Source organism: Gastrolobium bilobum, unplaced genomic scaffold (assembly GCF_033153095.1).
Source record: "Gastrolobium bilobum isolate Gb01-03AN ecotype WA unplaced genomic scaffold, APGP_CSIRO_Gbil_v1 utg5611, whole genome shotgun sequence".
In the NCBI taxonomy this organism is placed as follows: Eukaryota; Viridiplantae; Streptophyta; class Magnoliopsida; order Fabales; family Fabaceae; genus Gastrolobium; species Gastrolobium bilobum.
Genome location: NW_026897495.1, coordinates 315,740 through 340,234, shown reverse-complemented (window position 1 = coordinate 340,234; position 24,495 = coordinate 315,740). Strand labels below are relative to the sequence as shown.

The window sequence follows — 24,495 nt, the reverse complement described above, 5'->3', positions numbered from 1 at the left end:
TTTCTTAGCATATAATCAGTCTCCTCAAAATATGAAAAACGGATTTCAGGGATTTTTCTTTTATAGTTCTTTCTTATTTTATGCTTATGTTTCAGGGGTATCAGTGAGGAAAATGCAAAAAATGCATAATGGTGGAAAAGAAAAAGTTCAAGGCTTTATAATGGTGAAAGCAAGCAATCTACCACGAAACTAATATCATCAATGAAATTAGAGTTAAGAAGAAGAAGAAGAATGATTTCGTGCGTATATTAAATGGAAGATGAAGATATGAGTTACGCTCTTTTGATTTTTCAATTTTGCAGCTTTCCATTTTTTTTATTTCTATGTGCTCCATGCAATTGTGATTTCATAATAACCAAAAGATGAAGATATGGGTTATGCTCTTTTGGTTTGTACGTATATTAAATTCCACCATTCTTTTATTTTTTACGAGACAGACAAATCGATTTCTTTTTTCTCGTGCATCGCACGAGTTATACTTAATTTTGAAGGAGTTTTTTATGTAGGGTGCTGATTTGGAACATTATCCAAGAAAAATTAACGTTCTTAATGAAAAGTCCATGTTATTTAAGGTCAACATAAAAAAAATAATTTGAAGTCATATAATTAGCCAAGATATCAAGTTTCATGAGTTTGGAGCAGCGAAGCTATTGTCACCTCATTCTTTAAGTCTTTGGTGGATCCGAATGTATGTTGTTATTTTTTAAAAATTTATCATTGTGGGTTCTTATATTGTTACAAATGTTTAGCATGTGTATTGATTTGATGTTGTTTAGACACATTTGTTCCAATGTAAGCAAAAAATATAACCCATACATAACTATTTGGTTAATTTGCTTTCAAATTCCTTTCAGACAACAGTTTTTAAGTTCTAAAAAAAATAATAAGCCATTTTTTTTGTTGAGACTATTACTTCTGGGTGTTAACATATTAGCGTAATTTATTTAAGGGTAATACTTTTTTATCTTACATAAGAGAAGTATTATCTCCTACACTCATATTTTTCAAATGGATCCCACAAATTTTTTTCTCTCTCACCTCCAACTTTTTTCTCTCTCTTATTTATTATTTGAATAGGAGATAATACTTCTCTTATGCAACATAAGAAAAGTATTACCCTTTATTTAATGAGCATTTGCATTTTGTATCGTAGGCATAAATATGATGGTAAAAGAGGATGTCCCTGGTAATGCATAAACATAGGAAATCACATGTTTGGTATGTGTTGAACTCATTCCTCTAATGATTGCTACAGAATGACACTGAATTAATAGCGTTTTCTTATTATAGGTACAAGCTGATCTTTTAATTCCATATTTGCTTGGTCTGTTTGTTACCTTGATTTTATTGGTGACTGTTATAATTAGCAATAAGTTGTATGCGTTTTTATTTTTTAGTCATCCTCATTTTAACATAGTCTACTATGACGTATTTATTTTTTACATAACTCGTCGAGTAGAAAACTGTATTTTATTTGCATAATATTGATCACTCTGGATAGCAGATTTTTGTTTATGGTTGATATTTGCAAAGTTCTGTGTTAATGCTGTTGTTTTTTCCACCTGAAATAAAGAACAAGATAGCAACACAGTTTTTTGTAAGTATAACGTTTGCAGTGCGATTAATCAATCACGGCAGACGAAAAATATTTTGATTTTTTTTTCGTGCATCGAACGGATAATACACTAGTATAATTAATTAGAGGGTGTTGATTTTTCCTTTTGTTTATGAAAGGGTTTCTATCATACTGGCCCTTAATTTGAGGTGCTTAATCCAATCCCATTACTCGAATATTTTAATCCTCTACCAATAGACACCCAAGAAGTAAAATTAAAATTTAGAACATTAGATAACTGAATATGAGGACAATATATTTTAGCTAAATTGTTCGTGAAGTAGCTTTATTCACAATCGAAACAACAAAATCTTTTTCATATTTTAAGCCCTTCCATCAGTGCATAGCCTCTCCGATATATATCTTTCTTGAAATCTCACATGAAGATAGTATTAAAAGCATATTTAATTGTTTCATACCTATAATCAAATAGTCAAATATCTGGTTTCTTTCTTCATAAAGGGACATTTCTATCATTTGCAAATAACGTTAATGTATAATAGATTTATCTGGGTAGGATGGTGGGATATATTTATTAAAAAGAGCTGAGTAGTGAAAGGAAATGGTTCAATCTCCACTTGTCACCTTTGAAAAGGGTTTAAATATTTTTATCTCTAACTGATCCGATTAGTCTCATAGCCAACACGAAGAGTCGAAGTTTATGGTGATACTGGCGGAGTTGATTCGCCTTAAAAAAATAATTAAAGTCGGGTAACTTCAACAAAAAAAAACTAAAATTCATTAGCGAGACATTATATTTATCTTTTCCTTCGCTCTAAATATCCCTATTACTAAAGATATGAAGAATGTATTTGAGATTTCTTAGCTGGAACTTTGTTTGTTGAAGGGATTGAGACAAGAAGTCAAGAATTCTGACTGAAAAAGTAGAAAAGAAAGTTACTTCCTTAGAGTTGGCTTCTCAAACCACATGTTGGAAGATCCTTACATGTATCAAAACAAAATCTTATGAGCTTATTTATGATTATCCTAAGAACCATCATTGGCTTTCCACTAATATTCAAATAGGTTTATAACCTCTGACTTATATAATAAGCATATCTTAAAGATTCATTCTTGGCACAAAATCTTGGGATTCCTTGCTTTTTGAAGGCACATGACCTCCTCATTGTCATTGCCATGTTATTAATTTTTTTCATTTATTTTTCTTTTGTTTTATTTTTATTTTATTTTTTTGGTTTTGGGGGCTGTTGGGGGAGCAGAACAGTGCAACTTAGCTGCTTAAATGTTTATGCATGCATACTCAAGCTAAGTTAATAATGTTGTATCGCACAAAAATAATATATGTTGATGATACAAAACAAACTCACTTTGTATCAAGTAACCATATCTACGTTGATTGTTTACTTGATAGATACTATTTAAACCGTCTAGAAAAAAAAATTGTATTTGAAGGAATTGAATGTTAATTAATTAAAGATCTCAATCTCATCTCTCACAACTAAAAAAAATTTCTTATGGAATTTTCACAAGAAATTTGTTTGTTGCACATATCGACCTCATTTCACTATTATTAATGTTGAAATAAAATTAATTTCTATTAATGATTGTTGTTCTGGGTATATATCTAGGTAGGCCAACTAAATTTAGGCCCAAGGAGCTTACCCCAATTGATGAGGACCTAAACTTCTCTATCGGGTTAGACATATCCGGCCTAGGCTATTTCCCATGACCCCGGATCGTGGGATCATACTCATGATCCTCTTCTGTTCTCTGATACCCACGATCATCCTCTAACTGAATTGCATTAAGGCCATGATCACTATGATAACTGCATCCAAAGGCTCGTATAAATACATCTACAGTACATACGCCAGGACACTTCATTCACATAGCATCCAACCACATTTGCTAAACCTTGTTACGATTATTATCCCTTACATTTTGAGCCTTATACCATTTATACCAAAGCAATTTCATACTCATCCTTATAGCATACTCCGTAAACCTATCCTATCACCCAAACATAAGTAATGGGTGTTCACTCCGAACATCTGGCGTCGTCTGTGAAAACTGTAAAGTTCTAATCCCACCTCTGATCATGGCAAGTAACGGCAATCAATAGGGCCTACCAAAGAATGGAAGATTCCACGCAGAAGAGGAAGAAAACTCTTTCTAGTCTGATGCTAGGAGTCGTTCCCTTAACACCATCGAATAAGCATTGCTCCGATTGGTAGAGGAACAACAAGTTTTCTTCAGAGAACGTAAGAGGGACGAAAAAAGAAGGAGGCCTCGCTCTGAAAAGAGGACATGTTGTATAAATACACCCCAGAGAAATGCCCCAGCTTGAGACTCGAGGTCTTTTGCGCCAAGCTATATTCCATTATCTCCACCCCGAAGGTAGAAAAAGCTCTTAACGAAGAGAATCCAAGAAGTCATTGACAACATTCTCGGGAGTCCAAGAGCCCGCACGAATGACAAATTACTTGGAATCGGGGAGATCATGATGCTCACAGAAAAGACCAAAGACGTGGGTGTCACTAGGAAGATCAAGCATAATATAGCCGCGGGCCACACCAGACAAGATACCAGGAAGACAGACGAAGGAAGAATGGAAAGACATCACAAACTTGTCTACCATTGTACCTGTAACTCGAAAAGCCAGTATTTCCAGGGTGCTCGACACATGAATGGGCCACCTAGCCCATTTAGAGGAGATAGACACTATTATGATCACCACTAAGTCCATTATTGCCCAGAGTCGCCTTACGGGTTCCATAGAGTCATCATAGTCCAAAACCACAATATGGAGTCCACGGAGGAGCATAATCGTTTGACCAATACATAGTCTTATTGCCCCGGGCTTCGTATTGACATACTTAATATCCCCCATATTTTCAAGTCTGACCTAGTAGGCAGGGATCGTTGGGAACCCCCTCACTTGGTGGCTGCGAGTAGAACCAATCTCGGCTTGGTTCCGGCAGTCAAATGACCTGAAGACGTTCGATGGGAGTTAAGACCATAGAAAGTTTATCATCGTTTACCATGCAGCAATGTCATTATGTGGAGAAACAAATTCTCTATTATGCAGGACCTTTCCTGTTTTCATTAGAAAACAAGCTTTGGAGTGGTTCACCACACTTCCAGAAAACTCCATTGATGGCTGGGTAGACTTAGCTCTGCGTTTCACTCAACAGTTTGCGCATTGTGGCTTTTAGACAAAAACTACTTATGCTATTTGCAGGGTAAGACAGAGACTTGGAAAGCGCTTGAGGGAGTATTGTGAATGCTTCAAAGCAGAGGCTAGGCAAGTTCGCGGTTTAGAGACTCAGACATACTTGTTGCTGTTCACCATCAGGTTGCAGTCTGGTGGCCTTTCCAATTCGTTAGCAAAAAAGAGACCCACCACAAAGGAAGAGCTCTTAGACAAGATTAGGAAGTACAATGATTTGGAAGAGTTTCGGGCTTCCCAACGTGAGATAGAGCGCTGCTTCCGAGAAAAAAAGCATGGTCGTAGGGCGGACAAGCTAGTTGCTAGGAACCAGGAAGAAACAAGACCACCTCGCTTAAGTGGGGAAGGATTCAAAGAAGGAATCAGGGTGAATTTACCCATTTGAACACCTCCTAGGCACAAATCATGAAAGAAGTGATGAACACCGAGATGCGCAATATATAGAGACCACATTTAATCAGGTCGGCCCATGCACAAATGGATAGGACCAAGCGGTGTTAGTTTCATATGCAGGTGCTATGGGCACATTACCAACGAATGTTACAACTTACGAGATTCCATTGAATAGTTGGTTAGACAGGGAAAGTCGCGGAAATATGTCAAAAGAAGGGGACAAGATAATTGTAGAGAACGAAAAAGAGGTTTGATAGAAGCAGGAGCTCGCTAGGGACGAGATAAGGAGGCGAATAAAGAGCATAAGAAGGAGACCACTTCGCCATCGTCCAACCATGTGGAAGTCAGACATGTATGACCATTACCGGAGGACAAGTACGAGGCGGAGAATCAAGTAATGCTCAGTAGAAACACCTGAAGACTTGCCTGGCAATCTTCAAGACACCTCGATTCAAGGAAGACAGGAGGAAGATAGGAAAGCAAGTTATCTTTGATGAATTCAATAAGGAGATATTAGATCCTAACCATGATGATCAAATGGTCATATCTGGGATCTTTGCAAACTATTGGGTAGAGAGAATGCTAGTCAGTCCAGGGAGCTTGGTAGACATATTTTTTTGGGATGCATTCAGGAAGTTAGACCTCGACCACGACCACGACCACTTGGAGCCATGTGGTGTGGAGCTGTTAGCATTTTCCGGAGATAAAATCAAGCTTGTGGGATATATCAATTTGAGGATGATGCTAGGAAAAGCACTTACGCACAAAACGGTGTCTTTGCCCTTTGCTATGATGGACATTCCGTCAGCATATAATGTTAAACTCGGGAGATCCTTTATGAAGAAATTCAAGATTTTCTTATCCATTGGTCAAATGGCCACGAAGTTTATGGCAAAAGACGGCAACACAACAACCATCAAGCAGATCAACTTGTAGCACGTAGCTGCTACAACATGAGTTTACAAATACCATGTGCCAGTGAGCCCGCTCCAAAGAAGGAGAAAGAACAAAGGAGAAAAAGACAAAGCAAGAGAAGAAAGCCAGAAGAAGGAAGATAGAGAGAAGAGGCAGGAGCAAGTTGATGGAATACCCCGGTTACTCGGAGAAAAAGAGAGGAGGTGATGTTAATGGAGTTAGATCCCAGATCCGGAAAGTGGGAAGATAGATCGGAGCCGATGAAGGAATGCTTGACTTTTAGCTCGGCTCAAGCCCATAAAAAGACAGTGAAGATAGGTTTCGACTTGGAGGAAAGCGTGACTAAAGGATTAAAAGACCTTTTGAAGAAGAATGCTGACCTCTTTTCCTAGAAGCCATAAAATATGCTAAGAATTGACCTACTTTTGCCTGTCATAAGTTATCAATCAAGCCATGATCCAAGCCCATTGCTCAGAAGAAGCGAAAGCTTTTCCTGGAAAGAAGGAAGGCGATTAATGAAAAAAATGAAAGAGTTGTTAGACGCCGGCTTTATAAGGGAGATACAATATACCACGTGGCTATTTAACGTAGTAATGATGAAAAAGTCAGATGGCATATGGAGGATGTGTACTAATTACACAATCTAATAAAGCTTGCTCGGAGGATCCTTTCCCCTCTACCAAGCATAGACCAATTGGTGGACAATGCTTCCGGGGTACAAAATTCTTTCATTTATGGACGTATACTCTGAGTACAAGCAAATACCCATGTACGAGGAAGATCAAGAGAAGACAATTTCATCATGGAAGGCGCCATTTATTGCTATAATATGATGCTTTTTGAGCTAAAGAATGCCAGAGCAACGTACATGAGAATGATGTCCAAAGTGTTCGAGGATCAGATTGGGAATATATTAAAAGTTTACATGGACGACATGATAATGAAGTCCTCGGAACCCAGCACACATTTATCCGATTTAGAAGTTGTTTTTACCCAACTACGGAAGCATAACATGCATTAGAATCCAGCCAAATGTGTGATTGGAGTGTTAGCTAAAAAGTTTTTGGGGTTCTTATTGACAGAGCGGGGGATTGCAGCCAACCCGAATAAGTGCTAGGCTATCCCAGAAATGCAAAGGTCGAGGAGCACAAAGGAGATGCAACAACTTAATGGGAAAGTGGCAGCTCTATCAAGATTTTAGCGAAGTCGACTCAAACTTCGCTGCCCTTTTTCCAATGGTTGAAGAAAAGGCATGAATTTACCTGGACGAAAGATTGCAAAGCCTTCTTCCAAGAATTAAAACAAATCTTGGCATCTCCCCCAATCCTGATTAAGCCGGAAGCAGGTGAGGTTTTGTACTTATTTGTCTGTTTCGCAGGAAGCAATCAGCTCAGTACTAGTCCGAGAAGATAAAGTCAAATAGAAATCAATTTATTTCATTAGCAAAGTCTTGCAAGGTGCAGAAACACGATACTAGCAAGTTGAGAAGGTGGCATTTGCCTTTCTAACTCCAGCAAGAAGGCTCTGGCCTTATTTTCAGTGTCATCTTATTATGGTCCGAAACTCTAACAAAGAGCTACAGAACGTAAGTGAAATAAGAAATGACTTTTTGAATTTTGAAAATCAAATAATTTCGCCTCGTACCGCGCTACAAGATTGTGACCAAAAAAGTTGTGGCAGGTGGCATAACAGCGCAGTCAGAATTTAATGTAAAGTGACTTCTAGTAAGGCGAGGTCGAGAATAAAGACAAGCCAAGACATTAGTACCTTGGAGTACCTACTTGCGCTACTCTAAGCTAGGGGCTTAATGTTCCGGGTATATACATGGGTAGGCCCACCAAATTTAGGTCGAAAGGGCTTAGCCCCCTTGATGAGGGCCTAAAGACTTCTTCACCATATTCGGCTTGGGTTGTAGCCCGTGAACCAGGTCGTAGGATCATACCCACAATCCTTTCCAGCTCTGATACCCACGATTATCCCTTAACTGAATTGCACTAAAGCCACGATCACTGTGATAACTGCATCCAAAGACTTGTATAAATACATCTACAGTACGTACACCAGGACACCTCATTCGAATAGCATCGAACCACATTTGCGAAACCTTGTTACGATCATTATCCCTTACATTTTGAGCGTCATACCATTGATACCAGAGCAATTTCATACTCAGCCATACAACATACTCCATACACCTATCATATCACCCTAAACATAAGTAATTGGTTTTCACTCCGAACAATTGTAAAAAGTAAAAACTTGTTGCAGCTGAATAATGATCGTTAACAGTATTAAAGTACTAAAAAGAGTACCATCTCATGAGAATTAGTTATTTCAAACACCAATTATTTTACTTATTTGAACAAATTGTAATAATGTGGATTGCATGAATAAATATTACATGACAAATACGAGAAAAAACAAATAAGAAAACAATGATTAATACAAAAGAGTGGTGGTAATAAAAGGTTTTTGAATTCTACTAAATTATTAGTTGCGTAACCTAATTCAGATCAATATTACTAAACAATTCAACAGCCACCACAATAATACGAATAAACTCGGGATAGCCGTGTCAGCGTCCCCATGCATTTGAAGCTGCCAAAAAGAAAAAGAAATAAACACAAAACATACCAATGAGCATCAGAATCAGATTATTTTATTTTATTTTAATAAAAAAAAGGTTTTAAAGGAAGTTGAAAAGAGAAGAAACGAGAATGAGCATGGATGGAGTACCTTGTCTAGAGATGGCCCAATCCTTGTCCATCCCAAGGGCCCAGAAGAAATAGCCCTTCAAGCACAGTGACCGAGCAAATTGGACCTTCTTTGTTATGGATGGTCCATCATCATACCCGATCCAAGTAGTGCCCGCATAAGAGTAGAAAGACACAGCTAACCCATCATACACAATCTTGGCACCATTCTCTTTGTTAAACTCCAAGATTTCATCATAGTCCAAAATACCATTCGTACCAATAGCCGGACCAACGGCTGGTGCCCCAACCCCATAAACATTCGGATCTTGGAGCTCCCATGCATGCCCGTATAACGGCAAACCAATGACCAGCTTTTCGGGCGGTACACCCGATTCGATCCAAGATCCGATACCATAAAGGGTGCTTATATTAGATTTAAGATCATATAATGCAGCATTAAAGCCAGTAAAATTTTCCCATTTACCATGAAAGTCAAAACACATAGGACTAACCCAATCCAAATATTCTCGAATGGATTGGGCCGGGTACGATCTAGGCCCATCACCAATATTCACTATTGTGGAGGCGTAGTACACCGCAGAAGTCAAAAGCAAACGTGGTTTTCTGAGAATCCGAGATTCGACAACCAAAGCTTGGTGCCATTCTTTGTATAAGAGAGCAAGGTTAGACATGTCTTTTTCATCTGCTGGGTACTCCCAATCCAAGTCAAGACCGTTGAAACCGTATTCGCGTGCCACGTGGATTGTTGAGTTTATGAACATTTCTCGGGTTTGGTTGTTGCTGGCCATGGCAGAGAACACTGTTGCATTGAAACCACCTCCTCCAATGGACAACAGAGTTTTCACTGGTGGGTAACGGTTTCGGAGCCCGTTTATGAACTCTGGTATCCATTTTTTATCGGAGTCGGTGACATTGAGGTTGAAAGATTCTGGGTCAGGTTCGATGAAGGCGTAGTAGATGTGAGTGAAGTAATTGGTTTCAATGGAAGAGGGTGAAAAGTCATCACCTGAAGACCAATACGCAGCTTTAACTCCTCCGTTATATGGTGGATATGGCCACTCATGAGATTCAACGAATGCATGGTAGTTGAAGCTCATGAGCAAGACCAAAAGGGGTGTGATCATGAGCTTTTGGACGGCCATGATCGTCGTACGTAATTGGGTATTGAGTGCATATCCAAGTGCAGGTATATGTATATATGATTTTTCATTGGATTCATCGACATAATAAAACCATGGATATTTATGTATTTGCCGGCTTTGGAGTATTCTGTTCGAATTCTTATGAGGAATGCACCTTCCACTAATGTTTAATAGTGAGAACAAATCAAACACAAGGAAATAATTGAAGTTTAATTAACAAGGTAACCTACGTAATACAAGTCAAAACGTCTAGAATGACAAAGGTGCTCATCCCGAGGTTCGGCTTCGATAGTTTCAATCTACTTAAATTTCTTTTAAATTCAAGGTATTAGTTATATGTAGAGGAAGTGGTCAAACAAGTGTCTACGTGCATCTATTGATTTTGCTGTTTCTAATTGGAGTTGTAGCAATACATTTTGGAGATATTGAGCTAGAATGAGCTACTTTATGACTGTGGTATCAAATTTTACAGATAGTGAAGCTATTCGACTTGGAAGTTGGAACCAAGAACTGTTTTAGTTATTAGAATATTAAAAAAAGGAGCATTAAAGAAGATAGGTGTGTGAGCAGTGGCAGTACATGTGCATACAGCGGCGGACCGAAATTTTGTGTGATTGGGGCAAAAATAAAATATCAAAATTACAAATGTCATTAAAAATAATAAAATATAATAACTATTATAACTTATAAGTATTTTTAAGAAAGGGGCTAATTATTAGCATTAATAATTTATTATTATTAGATAAATATTATTATATATATATTTATATAAGACGGAGGGAATGGATGAATAAAGAAAATAATCACTGTTTTAAAACCCGGGTCGACCCGGTGGGTTCCACGGTCCGAGCGGGTAGTTAGACCGGTTATGCAGTCAGCCCGGATTGGACCGGTTGACCCGGCCGAAACCCGGCGACCCGGCGACTCAGTTGACTCGGGTTAAACCGGTTTTTTTTTTTTTCTTTTTTTTTTTGGTAAATTTTTTTTTTGTTGATAAGAACTCTTGAATTAAATCATATTCATATTTTATGATGAATATGATTAAAAGTAAGGTGAAAATAATAAGGTATTTTAGATTAGTGTAGTTCGTTTATGTAATTTAGTTGCATCTTATAATGATCTCATGAAGTTAAGTGGTGATAAACACTGATGGTCTCATGATCTCATCTCAACGGTCTAGAGCTAGAAACTTAGAAGTATATAATATTTGCTATCATTGAAAACCAATTTATTTTTTGAAGCTCATAGATAGTTTTCTTATGTGAATTTTTATTAATATAAGTAATATTTTTATATTTTTAATATGTGAACAGTAAAATCGGTTCAACCCGGTTGAACCAGTGACTCAGTGACCCAGTAACTCGACCGGTTCGATGACCGATCCGAGTTTTAAAACACTGAAAATAATCCTTTTTTTTTTTTTTGGAACACTAAAATAATACTCATTGAAAGTGATATCTTTTGAAATGTGTACTCTCTGTGTGTCTGACATTTGTACGTCGGACCTGCAACCTTTGTGGTTGTTGACTTGTTGGAATATAAGGGGAAAAAAAAAAACTTTTGATGCAATAGATGTAGATATATTCATATTAAAATAAAAAAGTTGTTGGGACTTAAAAAAAAATTATATAAAAAATTATGGGTGAAAATGAAAAATATTATGATTTTAATAAAAGGGAATATCGAATTCGATGCTCTCATAATATTCATAGTTTTTGTGCCCGTCCACAACCAATACTGGTTTATTGTTTAGGGAATCTTTCTTTCTTTTTTCTCCACCTCCATTTAATATTACTTGAGGATAATAATGGATCTATTCCATAGGTGATGCCTTCCAATTTGGAGCTGAATTGTCTTATTATGTCAACTTTTTTATGGTGATGGTATGTGTTATAATATTATATTATATTGAGTTCTACTAAAAAGATGAATTGCATTTTTTAGTGCTTGCATTGAGAGCATTAAGGGTTCAGAGTTCTATATTAACCCATTATCAACTAAGCTTTTCTTGAAAAAAGGTTTTAAATGTATTGGTCTTCTTTTTGTTGAAATTATTTATTTGATTTTGAGATAAAAGAGTTTGTTTTAATTGTTGGCAGTAGCTAGTGTACAAATAACAAAGTCTAAACTGGAGATAAAATCATTTGTGATGGCAAATTTGATTTGAGATTTTCATATTATTCTTTGCTATGCAGTGAGCTTAATTCGTTTTATTATTGGTTCAAATCTTAGTTATTTTTTATTCCTTCAACTAATTGTATTGCTCAATAAGAAGAGTGATCAGTGCATTGTTCTAAGATAAACACTAAGCAGAAAGTGAGCATTCTTTTAGAAAACTAACATCAGTGGTTGAGATTTATTCTTTGTTATGGTGGAAGCAGACGGTAAGCAATAGATAAGAAAATATCATTATGTAATTCTCCTAAAAAAAATATATCATTATGTCTATTTTTTTAATGGAAACGATTTCACTGTACGTAATGTTTTTGACAATCGAAATTTTTTATTACAAGGGATATGGGTAGTTATGTAATAAGATGTGTGTTTAATTTCTTAATGTATTAAAAAAAAAATAGAGGGGAGTATAGTGAAAGATTCATGTTACAAATTTGCTCTTACTTGTAATAGTTAATTAATGGCTAAAATATATTAATGTCTTGGAAGTGTATATATATGGTTAAATATTTCTACATGCCATAAGTTGTCTAGCCAATAAGAGAGAAATGCAATTTTTATGTATTGCGGTCTAGACTTAGTTAAAAACTAGTATATTACCCGTGCGATGCACGGGGGAATAAGATCAAAAATTTTGTCGTCCGCCGTGTTTGGTTAATCGCACTGCAAACCTTGTACTTACAAAAAAATTATGTTACTATTTTGTTCTTATATTTCAGGTGAAAAAAATTACAACATTGACACAGAACTTTACAAATATCACCCAACAAAAAGAAAATCTGCTATTCTGAGGGATAATTAATTTTGCATACAACTACATCATAATACACCATAATACGTTATAATACACCATGTTAACATGAGGAAGGGGTATAAAAAGAAAAAATGCATACAAATCATTGCTAACTATAACATTCATCAACAAAATCAAGGTAACAATAACACCAAGCAAATAAAGATTTAAAAGATCAGCTTTTACCTATAAAAGAAGACGGATGAAATTTTAATTTAATTATAAAAATGCGTTGGTGGGCCGGCACTACGGACCGAGTCCAGTTTGCCACCTCATACTATCAGCATGTAAAAGGTTTTTATAGTTGCGTCTAGGTTTTTATATTTTATCTTAAAGATGAACTTTCATTTACTAAAATAAGATTTATAAAATAATAATAAATAATTTTTTTTTTGCAAGGATTAGTGTCGGTAGTCATTGGAATTTCACAAATTTATATTTACAAAAATTGAAATCAGATTTAGTAATTTTTTTATAAACAATCAGATTTAGTAATTTAATTATAAAAGAAAAAGGATAAGATTTCAATTTAATTTAATAAGTGAATGAAGGATTGCCTTTTATTTTTATTGTATTTATTTTTTTTATTTTTTATTATGTAATTTTTATAATAGGAGATGAGTGTTAATATTTTTGAAAGAGTAGTTAATAATTATTTTTTGTATATAAATTTCTATTTACATATTATTTGTATTTATATTCTGTTTATAAAAATTCTGTATTTATATTTATATTTAATGTTTATATTTATATAAATATGTTTGTATTTGTATATTCTTATATTTTTATTTACATATTGTTATTATATCTATGTCTATGATTTTATTATATTTTGTTAATGTAAAGTACATTATATTAAAAAAATTATTTAATACTAAGACGTATCGGAACGTATCGAAATATTAGTATTTTTGAACTAACGTATCGGACACAAGTATCAGGAACATATCGAAAATGCCGTATCGGTATCGGTGCTTCATAGATCAAGTCCTCAAATATTAAACTAAGCGATTGTAATTTCTTAAGAGACAATAATAATTACCATCGTTGCGTTGAATCTTTGAAATGAGGGAAATGCTTCATGTCTTGAATTGAATCTGCCAAACAAAAAAATACACAACGTTGTTAGGAGCCATCAGATCCCGCGGTCAGACATGCAATGCGCCGTAATTGAATAGCTAAGTCGCAGAGAGAAGAAGAAAAATCGAAGGCAGAAATTGAGAAACGATTGCAGAAAGAGCTTACCAAATTACGATCTGAGATTTGGGAGTGCAGATCTGATTCCAGCGGAGTGAAAACAAAACTAACTGAAAAGTGCAATGAAAGCAAAACGAAAGAGAATGCACCCTGAAAAAATACACGTATAAAAAAAGGGTTCGATCTTTGTCGTTTTAAATTACATACGATTGTGTGAGATAAAGAGATTGTAGAACGTAGAGTATATTCAAGTGCACAATCTCTGTACACAACAAAAGAGAATTCACAATCATATCTCGAAACCATTTCGTTTGGGAAGACCGAAAAGAAGCAGGATAGTTATCTCAAAGAATTTCTCTCAAAGAAACAACCATGAACAATTGAAAACGGGAGGGGAAAACGAAATAAGCGTGCACAACGTTCTTATTTATAGATGCAAGGAACAGAACACTCAGACATTAAATGAGCTCTTTGTCACCCAAAATTTTTCAAATCTTTTCCCACCATCTCAATTCAAAATTCGAATTTTAAAAGAGCTGAGCAATTAAAAAAGATAAACAATTTCAATGTAAAAACAGCTGAGTCATTAAAACAGGTGAGTCATTCCATTTCAAAATTCAAAATTTTAAATCAGCTGAGGAATAAATGTCTTTCTTGAACACAGCAAAATTAATAAGGCCAACATTTTCCAAGGTAGGAGGTAGTGGGGTTTTGTTGCATTCAAAATGTGAACCATAATAAAAGCTGCACTATTTTCACAAAAATGAATTAATAATAATTTTAATTTAAAATAATTCAAAATATTTCTAAAAGAGGTAAATATTTAAATTTAAGTAATGTGAACACAAACCTCAGATTCAAGGAGAATGCGACACATCATCAAAGTTTCCAATAAACGGTTTTACTTTAGAATAATATATTAAAAAATAGATGTGTGTTTAAGATAATTACAAGGGATATGGGTAGTTATGTAATAAGATGTGTGTTTAATTTCTTAATGTATTAAAAAAAAAATAGAGGGGAGTATAGTGAAAGATTCATGTTACAAATTTGCTCTTACTTGTAATAGTTAATTAATGGCTAAAATATATTAATGTCTTGGAAGTGTATATATATGGTTAAATATTTCTACATGCCATAAGTTGTCTAGCCAATAAGAGAGAAATGCAATTTTTATGTATTGCGGTCTAGACTTAGTTAAAAAAGGTAAGTGTAGATAATATTATCTAAAGTTGTTATAGAAATGTTTAACTTATATATAAATGAATTTGGTGTTTGTCATTTTTAAATGACATAAGTTATGTCATTTTAAGAAAGAGATAAACACACAAAATGAAAATTATGGGAGAGAGAAAATGAGTGATTTTTTTTAATTTAAAATGTAAATAAAAAATATATTTTGTGTCTATGTCTTTCTTAAAATGACATAATTTTATGTCATTTAAAATGACAAACACTTTTCCCTATATAAATATAGGGAAAATTGTTTATCCTTATAAATGACACAACTTATATCATTTCACTCTCACAAAGAGGTGAGACTCATACCTTTATATTTTTTTGTCCACTCTCTCTTCCTTTATTTATCTATTTCTCTCACTTAAAATGACACAATTTTACATCATTTAAAATGGTACACATTTTTCCCATAAATATATATGAGGAGTGATCCGTTTATAAATTTTTTTTACAAAATTTTGCAAATTATACTATGTACTCCAGGAAGTACATAGTATAACCTATTGTACTTCCGGAAATACATATTGTAGTTTGTAAAAGTTTGTAAATATAACATTTCCTTAAAATTCAATTTTTATTCGTTATTGCAGGTACATAATCAGAGTATTCTAGTATGTGACACACTAATATTATTCCAGTTTTATGGCAGCACCATAATTTCGTAGACGATGATTCTGTATAAAGGTTGAGAATTACATGAAGACGACAAAAGCTATTCTTACCAAATTTTTATAGTCAAAATTCGGAGGAATTGAGAACACTCGTTTGTCTCTTTGGACTTCTCATGTCCAAGCTTCAGCCATCTGACTGCTCCATTCTCTCTCGCCTGCTATATATTTTCCTATATGATTTCTTGAGATAAATCCTTCAATTTTTTTCAGTTGGTTTTTTTATTTCTATAGAATACTTTTTTATTTTTTGTTAAAACAACTCCGTCACCTAGCGAAGTGTCCCTTCCCCATGTCCTAACCTCTACCACACAATTTCCTCAACCCGAACCATACGTTAAGTCTAGCCACTATAAGCATCTCTAAAAGGACGAAACCCTTTCCAAGTATAAGTCAATATTCATGGGACATACAGACAATTTCATCTGGACCAATAGTTATTTTTTAGTTCATAGTTTTTGTGCCCGTCCACAACCAATACTGGTTTATTGTTTAGGGAATCTTTCTTTCTCTTTTCTCCACCTCCATTTAATAATACTTGAGGATAATAATGGATCTATTCCATAGTTGATGCCTTACAATTTGGAGCTGAATTGTCTTATTATGTCAAACTTTTTTATGGTGATGGTATGTGTTATAATATTATATTATATTGAGTTCTACTAAAAAAGATGAATTGCTTTTTTTGTGCTTGCATTGAGAGCATTAAGGGAGCGTTTGTTTGAGGAGAAATTTTTTGAATACTAGATAAATGTAATTGAAAATGAAATGGTTGAAAAATAAGTTTGGTAGGAAAATGTAAAAAAAGTTGTTTGGTTGAAAAAAAAAAATTACCGGGCAAATTAGGTAAGATATTCTGAATCTATGTTTAGTTGAAGATAAATATTAATGGAAAACCAGGTTAAAATTACCAAATAACCCTTTACAATATCTTAATTTAGTTCTGTTTCTTTTTTTGTATAAATATTTTATTTTATTTTTTTGTTTCAGCCCAACAACTCTCAGCCCACGGAAGGTCCAGATCTCTTCCAAAGAAACACAACAAGATCCAAAGCTGTAGCAATCTCAATCTCCTCCAAGTTTCATTCCCTCTCTTTCTTTTCGTTTCTCTTCCATTGATTCTCTCTTCCTTCTGTTTCTGTCTTTCAGTGGCCAAGATCTGATTTTCGATGATTGTCCATGACTAACACCTTTCTTCTTCTCTTCCCCTCTATTTCATTACTTGTATGCACATCTGTGTTTTTTTGGTAACTCGTTGGGACGTCGATTTTATGCTTTTACTCGGACAATCCCAATCTGGTCGGCCTTGGTGCAGATCTGAAAGTGAAACCCAAAACTGAAAAAACGAGCACCTCCGTGGATGTCCAAAAGTGGATTTGCTCTTCTCTCTTCTCACTTTGGCGCTAGTAGGTTACAAAGGGTAGTTTTGACCTTTTCCTTTTTACCCATTTTCACTTGCCTGGTTATCTGTTGAATACCACCAATGAAGAAGGTTTTCAGAGCTGTGATTTTTGTCTAATTTTATATACAAAACTCAATTAATAGGCAAATCGGTTAGGTAGGCAAATTTTTGGATTTCTTGTACCAAACGTGGACAACCAATTTATCCACTTTGAGATGCCTAGCAAAATTTTGAGATACCTTTCACCAAACGCTCCCTAAGGGTTCAGAGTTCTATATTAACCCATTATCAACTAAGCTTTTCTTGAAAATAGGTTTTAAATGTATTGGTCTTCTTTTTGTTGAAATTATTTATTTGATTTTGAGAGAAAAGAGTTTGTTTTAATTGTTGGCAGTAGCTAGTGTATAAATAACAAAGTCTAAACTGGAGATAAAATCATTTGTGATGGCAAATTTGATTTGAGATTTTCATATTATTCTTTGCTATGCAGTGAGCTTAATTCGTTTTATTATTGGTTCAAATCTTAGTTATTTTTTATTCCTTCAACTAATTGTATTGCTCAATAAGAAGAGTGATCAGTGCATTGTTATAAGATAAACACTAAGCAGAAAGTGAGCATTCTTTCAGAAAACAAACATCAGTGGTTGAGATTTATGTTATGGTTGAAGCAGACGGTAAGCAATAGATAAGAAAATATCAATATGTAATTCTCCTAAAAAAAATATATCATTATGTCTATTTTTTTAATGGAAACGATTTCACTATACGTAAATGTTTTTGAGAATCGAAATTTTTTATTACAAGGGATATGGGTAGTTATGTAATAAGATGTGTGTTCAATTCCTTAATGTATTCAAAAAAAATAAAAAAATAGAGGGGAGTATAGTGAAAGATTCATGTTACAAATTTGCTCTTACTTGTAATAGTTAATTAATGGCTAAAATATTAATGTCTTGGAAGTGTATATATATGGTTAAATATTTCTACATGCCATACGTTGTCTAGCCAATAAGAGAGAAATGCAATTTTTATGTATTGCGGGCTAGACTTAGTTAAAAAAGGTAATTGTAGATAACATTATGTAAAGTGGTTATAGAAATGTTTAACCTATATATAAATGGGTTTGGTGTTTGTCATTTTTTTTTAATTTAAAATTTAAATAAAAAATATATTTTGTGTCAATCTCTCTCTTAAAATGACATAACTTTATGTCATTTAAAATGACAAACACTTTTCTCTATATAAATATAGGAAAAAATAGTTATCCTTTTAAATGACACAACTTATATCATTTCACTCTCACAAAGAGATAGGACTTACACCTTTATATATTTTTGTCCACTCTCTCTTCCTTTATCTATCTCTTTCTCTAACTTAAAATGACACAATTTACATCCTTTAAAATGATACACATTTTTCCCATAAATATATACGAGGAATGATCCGTTTACAAAAATTTTTTACAAAATTTTGCAAATTATACTATGTACTCCCTGAAGTACATAGTATAACCTATTCTATTTTCGGGAATACATAGTGTAGTTTGTAAATATAATGTTCCATTAATTATTTTTTATTCGTTATTGCATGTACATAATCAGAGTATTCTAGTATGTGACACACTAATATTATTCAAGTTTTATGGCAGCACCATAAGTTCGTAGACGATGATTCTGTATAAAGGTTGAGAATTACATGAAATTCAGGATACTGTAAAATTTTAGCAAAGTTACACAATAATATGAATAAACTCGGTATGGCCGTCAATGTCCCCAAGCATTTGAAGCTGCCCAAAAAAAAAAAAAAATCAGACATAATGGATAAATATAATATAATATAAAAAAAAAAAAAAAATTGAAAAGAGAAGAAAACGAGAATGAGCAATTGAGCATGGATGGAGTACCTTGTCTTGAGATGGTCCAGTCCTTGTCCTTCCCAACAGCCCAAAAGAAATAGCCCTTCAAGCACAGTGACCGAGCAAACTGAACCTTCTTTGTTATGGAGGGTCCATCGTCATACCCGATCCAAGTTGTACCCGCATAAGAGTAAAAAGACACAGCTGACCCATCATACACAACAGTGGCACCCTTCTCTTTGTTAAACTTCAAGATTTTATAATAGTCCAAAGTACCATCCGTATCAGGGGCTGCACCAACCGCTCGTGCCCCAACTCCATGAACATTCGGATCTTGGAGCTCCCATGTCCGACCATACAACGGCAAACCCATAACCAGCTTTTCGGGCGGAACACCCGATTTGATCCAAGATCCGATACCATAATGAGTGCTTATATTAGATTTGGGATCATACAATGCAGCATTAAAGCCAGTAAAATTCGCCCATGCACCATGAAAATCAAAGCACATAGGACTAGCCCAATCCAAATATTCACGAATGGCTTGGGCCGGGTATGATCTAGGCCCATCACCAATAAGCACTATCGTGGCGGCGTAATACACTGCAGAAGTCAAAAGCAAACGTGGCTTTTTGTGAATCCGAGATTCAACGACCAAAGCCTTGTGCCATTCTTCGTATAAAAGAGCAAGGTTAGACATGTCTTTTTCATCTGCTGGGAACTCCCAATCCAAGTCAAGACCATTAAAACCGTATTCGCGTGCCACGTGGATTGTTGAGTTTATGAAGATTTCTCGGTTACGTTTGTTGCTGGCCATGATAGAGAACGCTGTTGAATTGCTGCTACCTCCTCCAATGGATAGCAGAGTTTTCACCGGTGGGTAACGGTTTCGGAGTCCGTTTATGAACTCTGGTATCGATTTTTTATCGGAGTCGGTAACTTTGAGGTTGAAAGATTCGGGTTCGGGTTCGACGAAGGCGTAGTAGATGTGAGTGAAGTATTTGGTTTCAATGGACGAGGGTGAAAGGTCATTACCTGAAGGCCAATATGCAGCTCTAACTCCTCCTCCGTTATGTGGTGGATATTGCCACTCAGAAGATTCAACGAATGCATGGGAGTGGAAACTCATGAGCATAACCAAAAGGGGTGTGATTAATAGGCTCTGGACGGCCATGGTGGTCATAATAGTAGGTAGGGTATGCTAAACTCGTGGGTTTTATAGACACAGCATATGGATATTTATAATGTGGCTCTCATTGTTATGAGGAATGGATCTTTCCCCTAGGAACATTTAATAGTGGGAATAAATCAAAGAGAAGGAAACAAAAGTTTGAAAAGTAACCAATATAATAAAAGTCAAAACGTCTAGAATGATAATGGCGCGCACCACGAGGTGCCAATCAATAGTTTCAATCTACTTTTTGAATTGCTATTAAATTCAAGAAATTAGTTAATATGTACACGAAATTGTCTCTTCCACCGAACATAAAGTTGTTTGACACCATCCACATTGTAAGATGGAAAAAGTATTCGTTATTTTAAAAGATAAAATTTATGTTATATTTCACTCTCGTAAAGACATGAATTTCATCTTTTTATATTTTTATTTTTATTTTTTTTTTCTCATTTAAAATAACACAATTTTATATCTTTTAAAATGATATACATTTTTTCTATATAAGACATGTCAAAACCCACTTGCTGATTGGAGCAAAGGACGCCGTGCATTCACACGAACACATGGTTTTTTTAATAGTGTAGCATGCAGTTAGTGCTTTTGTTGTATCTCCAATTAAAGACGGTGCAATCCAGAGACACAATCGTGGTGTCAACTGTGTGTAAAGGATGTGTATGCTCTAACGTGAAAAAAAATATATATATATGATATGATTATACGGGCAATAATAATCATATAAAAGTATATTAATGATAATAAAAGAAGAGATAAAAAAATATTAAAATAGGTAGTTATAAAATCATACTCATTAATTTATATGGTTATGATCTTCTTGTTGGAAAAACTCGGTTCCCTCAAACTCAGCTAAGCAGTCTTTGTGCGGAAGTCAATCAACAAAATTCTGATCTCGGCAATACCTCGGCCTGAACTTCACCAGGTCGGGCAGCGCAGCGGAAAAATCAAAACAAAAAACATGAGAGAGAGAAGAAGAACACAACCTGATTTAACGTGGGAAAACCTTCTCCAATGAAGAAGTAAAAACCCACGGGATCTAGTCCAGATCAAAAAATTCACTATGAAAATAATGGTTACCAATAATCAAATACACCAATGTGGTGGTTAACTCAATCTCTCCAACAATGGTGATAATCAAACTACCCTAGAGATGTTTCACTCAAACTCTCTCTAGAGATCTCTCAAATGCAAAGCATAAAGCTTTGCTCAAACAATCAAATAATTTTTCTCTCAAATTTTTTCTCTCAAATCTGACCCCAGCCTCCACCCACAACTAATGAGTATATATAGAGAAGGTGGAAATTATGGTTAGGGTTTTTAGGAAACCCCTCAAATGGGCTTGGGCTTAGCATCGAAGGAGGAAGCCCAACAAATCTCCCCCTCCGACTTCAATGTGTCGGCTTCAGCATCAACCCGGCTCCTTCACAGCAGTCTTCAAATTTCCTTGCTGGAACCGGCTTTGTCATCATGTCGGACCAATTTTGGTCGGTGTGCACCTTGACGAGTTCGAGCTCTCCACCTTCCACCACATCCCGAATCCAGTGATACCTCACATCAATATGCTTAGTGCGGGAGTGATAGGTCGAATTCTTCAAAAGATGGATTGCGCTTTGATTGTCACAACCCAGCTCGTACTTGTTTTGATCATGGCCGAGTTCCATGAGGAACTTCTTCATCCACAGCATCTCTTTGCTTGCCTCAGTAGCGGCAATGTACTCAGCCTCAGTTGTAGATAGTGCAACACATTTCTGAAGTCTTGATTGTCAGGAGACAGCTCCTCCGGCAAAACTCATCAAATATCCTGTAGTCGACTTCCTCGAGTCGGCGTCTCCCCCTAAATCAGAATCCGAGTAGCCTTGCAACTCGGCTTTGCCTTCTCCAAATCGGAGACATAAGTCGATCGTACCTCGGAGGTACTTGAAGATCCACTTCACTGCTTCCCAGTGCTCTTTAACGGGGTTTGACAGATATCGGCTTACCATTCCAACAGCATACGCCAAGTCGGGTCTAGTGCAAACCATTGCATACATCAAGCTTCCGACGGCGGATTGGTACGGGACCTTCATCATCACATCTTTATCTTCATCAGATCTCGGACATTGCTTCTGGTTCAGCTTTATGTGTCCGGCTTGGGGGGTGCTCACTGTTTTGGCTTTGTCCATGCTGAATCTCTTCAAAATCTTCTCAATATATTTCTCTTGACTCAGCCACAGTAGCTTCTTCTGTCTATCTCGGATAATCTTGATTCCGAGAATCTGCTTTGCAGGGCCGAGGTCCTTCATTGCGAAGGACGAGCTCAACGCCTTTTTCAGGGCGGTAATCCTCGATTTGTCTTTCCCTACAATCAGCATGTCGTCAACATATAACAACAAGATCAGAAAATCTCCAGCCTCATACCTCTTCACAAATACACAGTGGTCAACATCTGTATTTTCAAACTTATGATCAGTCATGAATGATTCAAATTTCTTGTACCACTGCCGAGGTGCTTGCTTCAAGCCATAGAGGCTCTTTTTCAAACGACATACCAAGTCTTCTTGGTCTGGAGCTCGGAACCCTTCAGGTTGCTCCATATATATCTCTTCTTCTAAGTCACCGTGAAGAAATGCCGTCTTCACGTCCATTTGTTCTACCTCGAGGTCCATCGAAGCCGCCATGGCTAACACGGTTCGGACCGAGGTCATTTTCACAACAGGAGAAAAAATCTCCTCAAAATCAACTCCTTTCTTCTGATTGCAGCCTTTCACTACAATCCGGGCTTTGTATCTCGGCTTTTGCCCGTTCTCTTCATTCTTAATCTTGTAGACCCATTTGTTTTTAAGAGCTCGTCTTCCTTTAGGCTCATAAGTCTGATTCTCGTGCAGAGACTTCATCTCGTCTTGCATAGCCTTTTCCCTTTCTTCTTTCTCTGACCTCGTCACAGCCTCATCATAACTTTGAGGCTCACCGTCTTCAGCAACAACGGTGTATTCATCAGATGGGTATCTCGTAGAGGGTCTTCTTTCTCGAGTTGGATATCTCGGCTGTTCTTCAACTTGAGGACCCGGTTCATCATTCTCATCCCGGATCTCATCATCAACTCGGACCTCAATGTCTTGGTCATCTTCAGCTTGTTGCTGATCATCATTTTCTTCATTTTCTCCCCATGCTTCAGCTCAGACATGAGGGATGGGTTCTTCACGTCTGACAGTAACCTGGACTTTGGGCTTCAAGATGTCATGAATGTTCTCATACTCATGAAAGATCACATCTCGGCTTCTCACGATATTCGTATTGATTGGATCCCAAAGTCAGAACCCGAACTCACATCTCGGCGAACCAAGATAGATGCATTCTTTTGTCTTCGCATCGAGTTTGCCCTTTCATCTTTAGGGAAATGCACGAAAGCTCGGCATCCAAACACCTTCAATTGATTATAGGCCGTTTTCCGACCTGTCCAGACTTCTTCTGGAATTTCTCCTTCAAGTGACCGTGATGGTGAGAGATTGATCAAGTCAACAGCTGTTTTGACGGCTTCTCCCCAGAATGATTTTGGTAACCCGACATTGGATATCATGCTTCGTACATTCTCTTCAATTGTTCTGTTCATCCTCTCAGCCAGTCCATTCAACTTTGGAGTCTTGGGGGGCGTCTTCTCAAGTCGAATCCCGGCCGCTCTGCAGTATGCATCAAATGGGCTGCAATACTCACCACCATTATTAGATCGGACCACCTTCAATTTCTTGCCAGTCTCTCTTTCAACCATTGCATGGAATTCTTTAAAAGGTTGGAGTACCTGATCTTTAGATTTCAACAAATATACCCATACTTTGCGGGAATGGTCATCAATAAATGAAACAAAGTACTGAGCTCCTCCAAGGGATCTTTCCGACATGGAGCAAACATCAGTATGGACGAGGTCAAGAATATACCTGCGTCGTTTAGGTTGATCCGGTTTCACAAAAGAAACCTAGTCCTGTTTTCCAGTTAGGCAATGCGTGCAACTCTCCAACGCTTGGCCTT

The 24,495-nt window shown here is 36.0% G+C and overlaps 2 protein-coding genes across 2 annotated transcripts; both read right to left on the bottom strand.

Moving 5' to 3' along the window:
- Positions 1-8,688: 8,688 nt before the first annotated feature.
- On the bottom strand, positions 8,689-9,972 carry LOC133307396 (class V chitinase CHIT5-like). The gene is made up of 2 exons (XM_061507901.1): positions 8,850-9,972; positions 8,689-8,711 (listed from the first exon to the last, which is right to left on the bottom strand). The coding sequence occupies exons 1-2, from the start codon at positions 9,970-9,972 to the stop codon at positions 8,689-8,691; spliced, it is 1,146 nt and encodes a 381-aa protein (XP_061363885.1).
- Positions 9,973-19,066: 9,094 nt separating this feature from the next.
- LOC133307402 (class V chitinase CHIT5-like) lies at positions 19,067-20,475 on the bottom strand. The gene is made up of 2 exons (XM_061507910.1): positions 19,350-20,475; positions 19,067-19,232 (listed from the first exon to the last, which is right to left on the bottom strand). The coding sequence occupies exons 1-2, from the start codon at positions 20,473-20,475 to the stop codon at positions 19,210-19,212; spliced, it is 1,149 nt and encodes a 382-aa protein (XP_061363894.1). The 3' UTR covers positions 19,067-19,209.
- Positions 20,476-24,495: the final 4,020 nt, after the last annotated feature.

Coding starts and splice junctions, on each gene's coding strand:
- LOC133307396 (XM_061507901.1), bottom strand. CDS start 9,972: ATGGCCGTCCAAAAGCTCATGATCACACCCCTTTTGGTCTTGCTCATG. Junction 8,712..8,849: donor TTGGGCCATCTCTAGACAAG/GTACTCCATCCA, acceptor TCTTTTTGGCAG/CTTCAAATGCATGGGGACGC.
- LOC133307402 (XM_061507910.1), bottom strand. CDS start 20,475: ATGGCCGTCCAGAGCCTATTAATCACACCCCTTTTGGTTATGCTCATG. Junction 19,233..19,349: donor CTGGACCATCTCAAGACAAG/GTACTCCATCCA, acceptor TTTTTTGGGCAG/CTTCAAATGCTTGGGGACAT.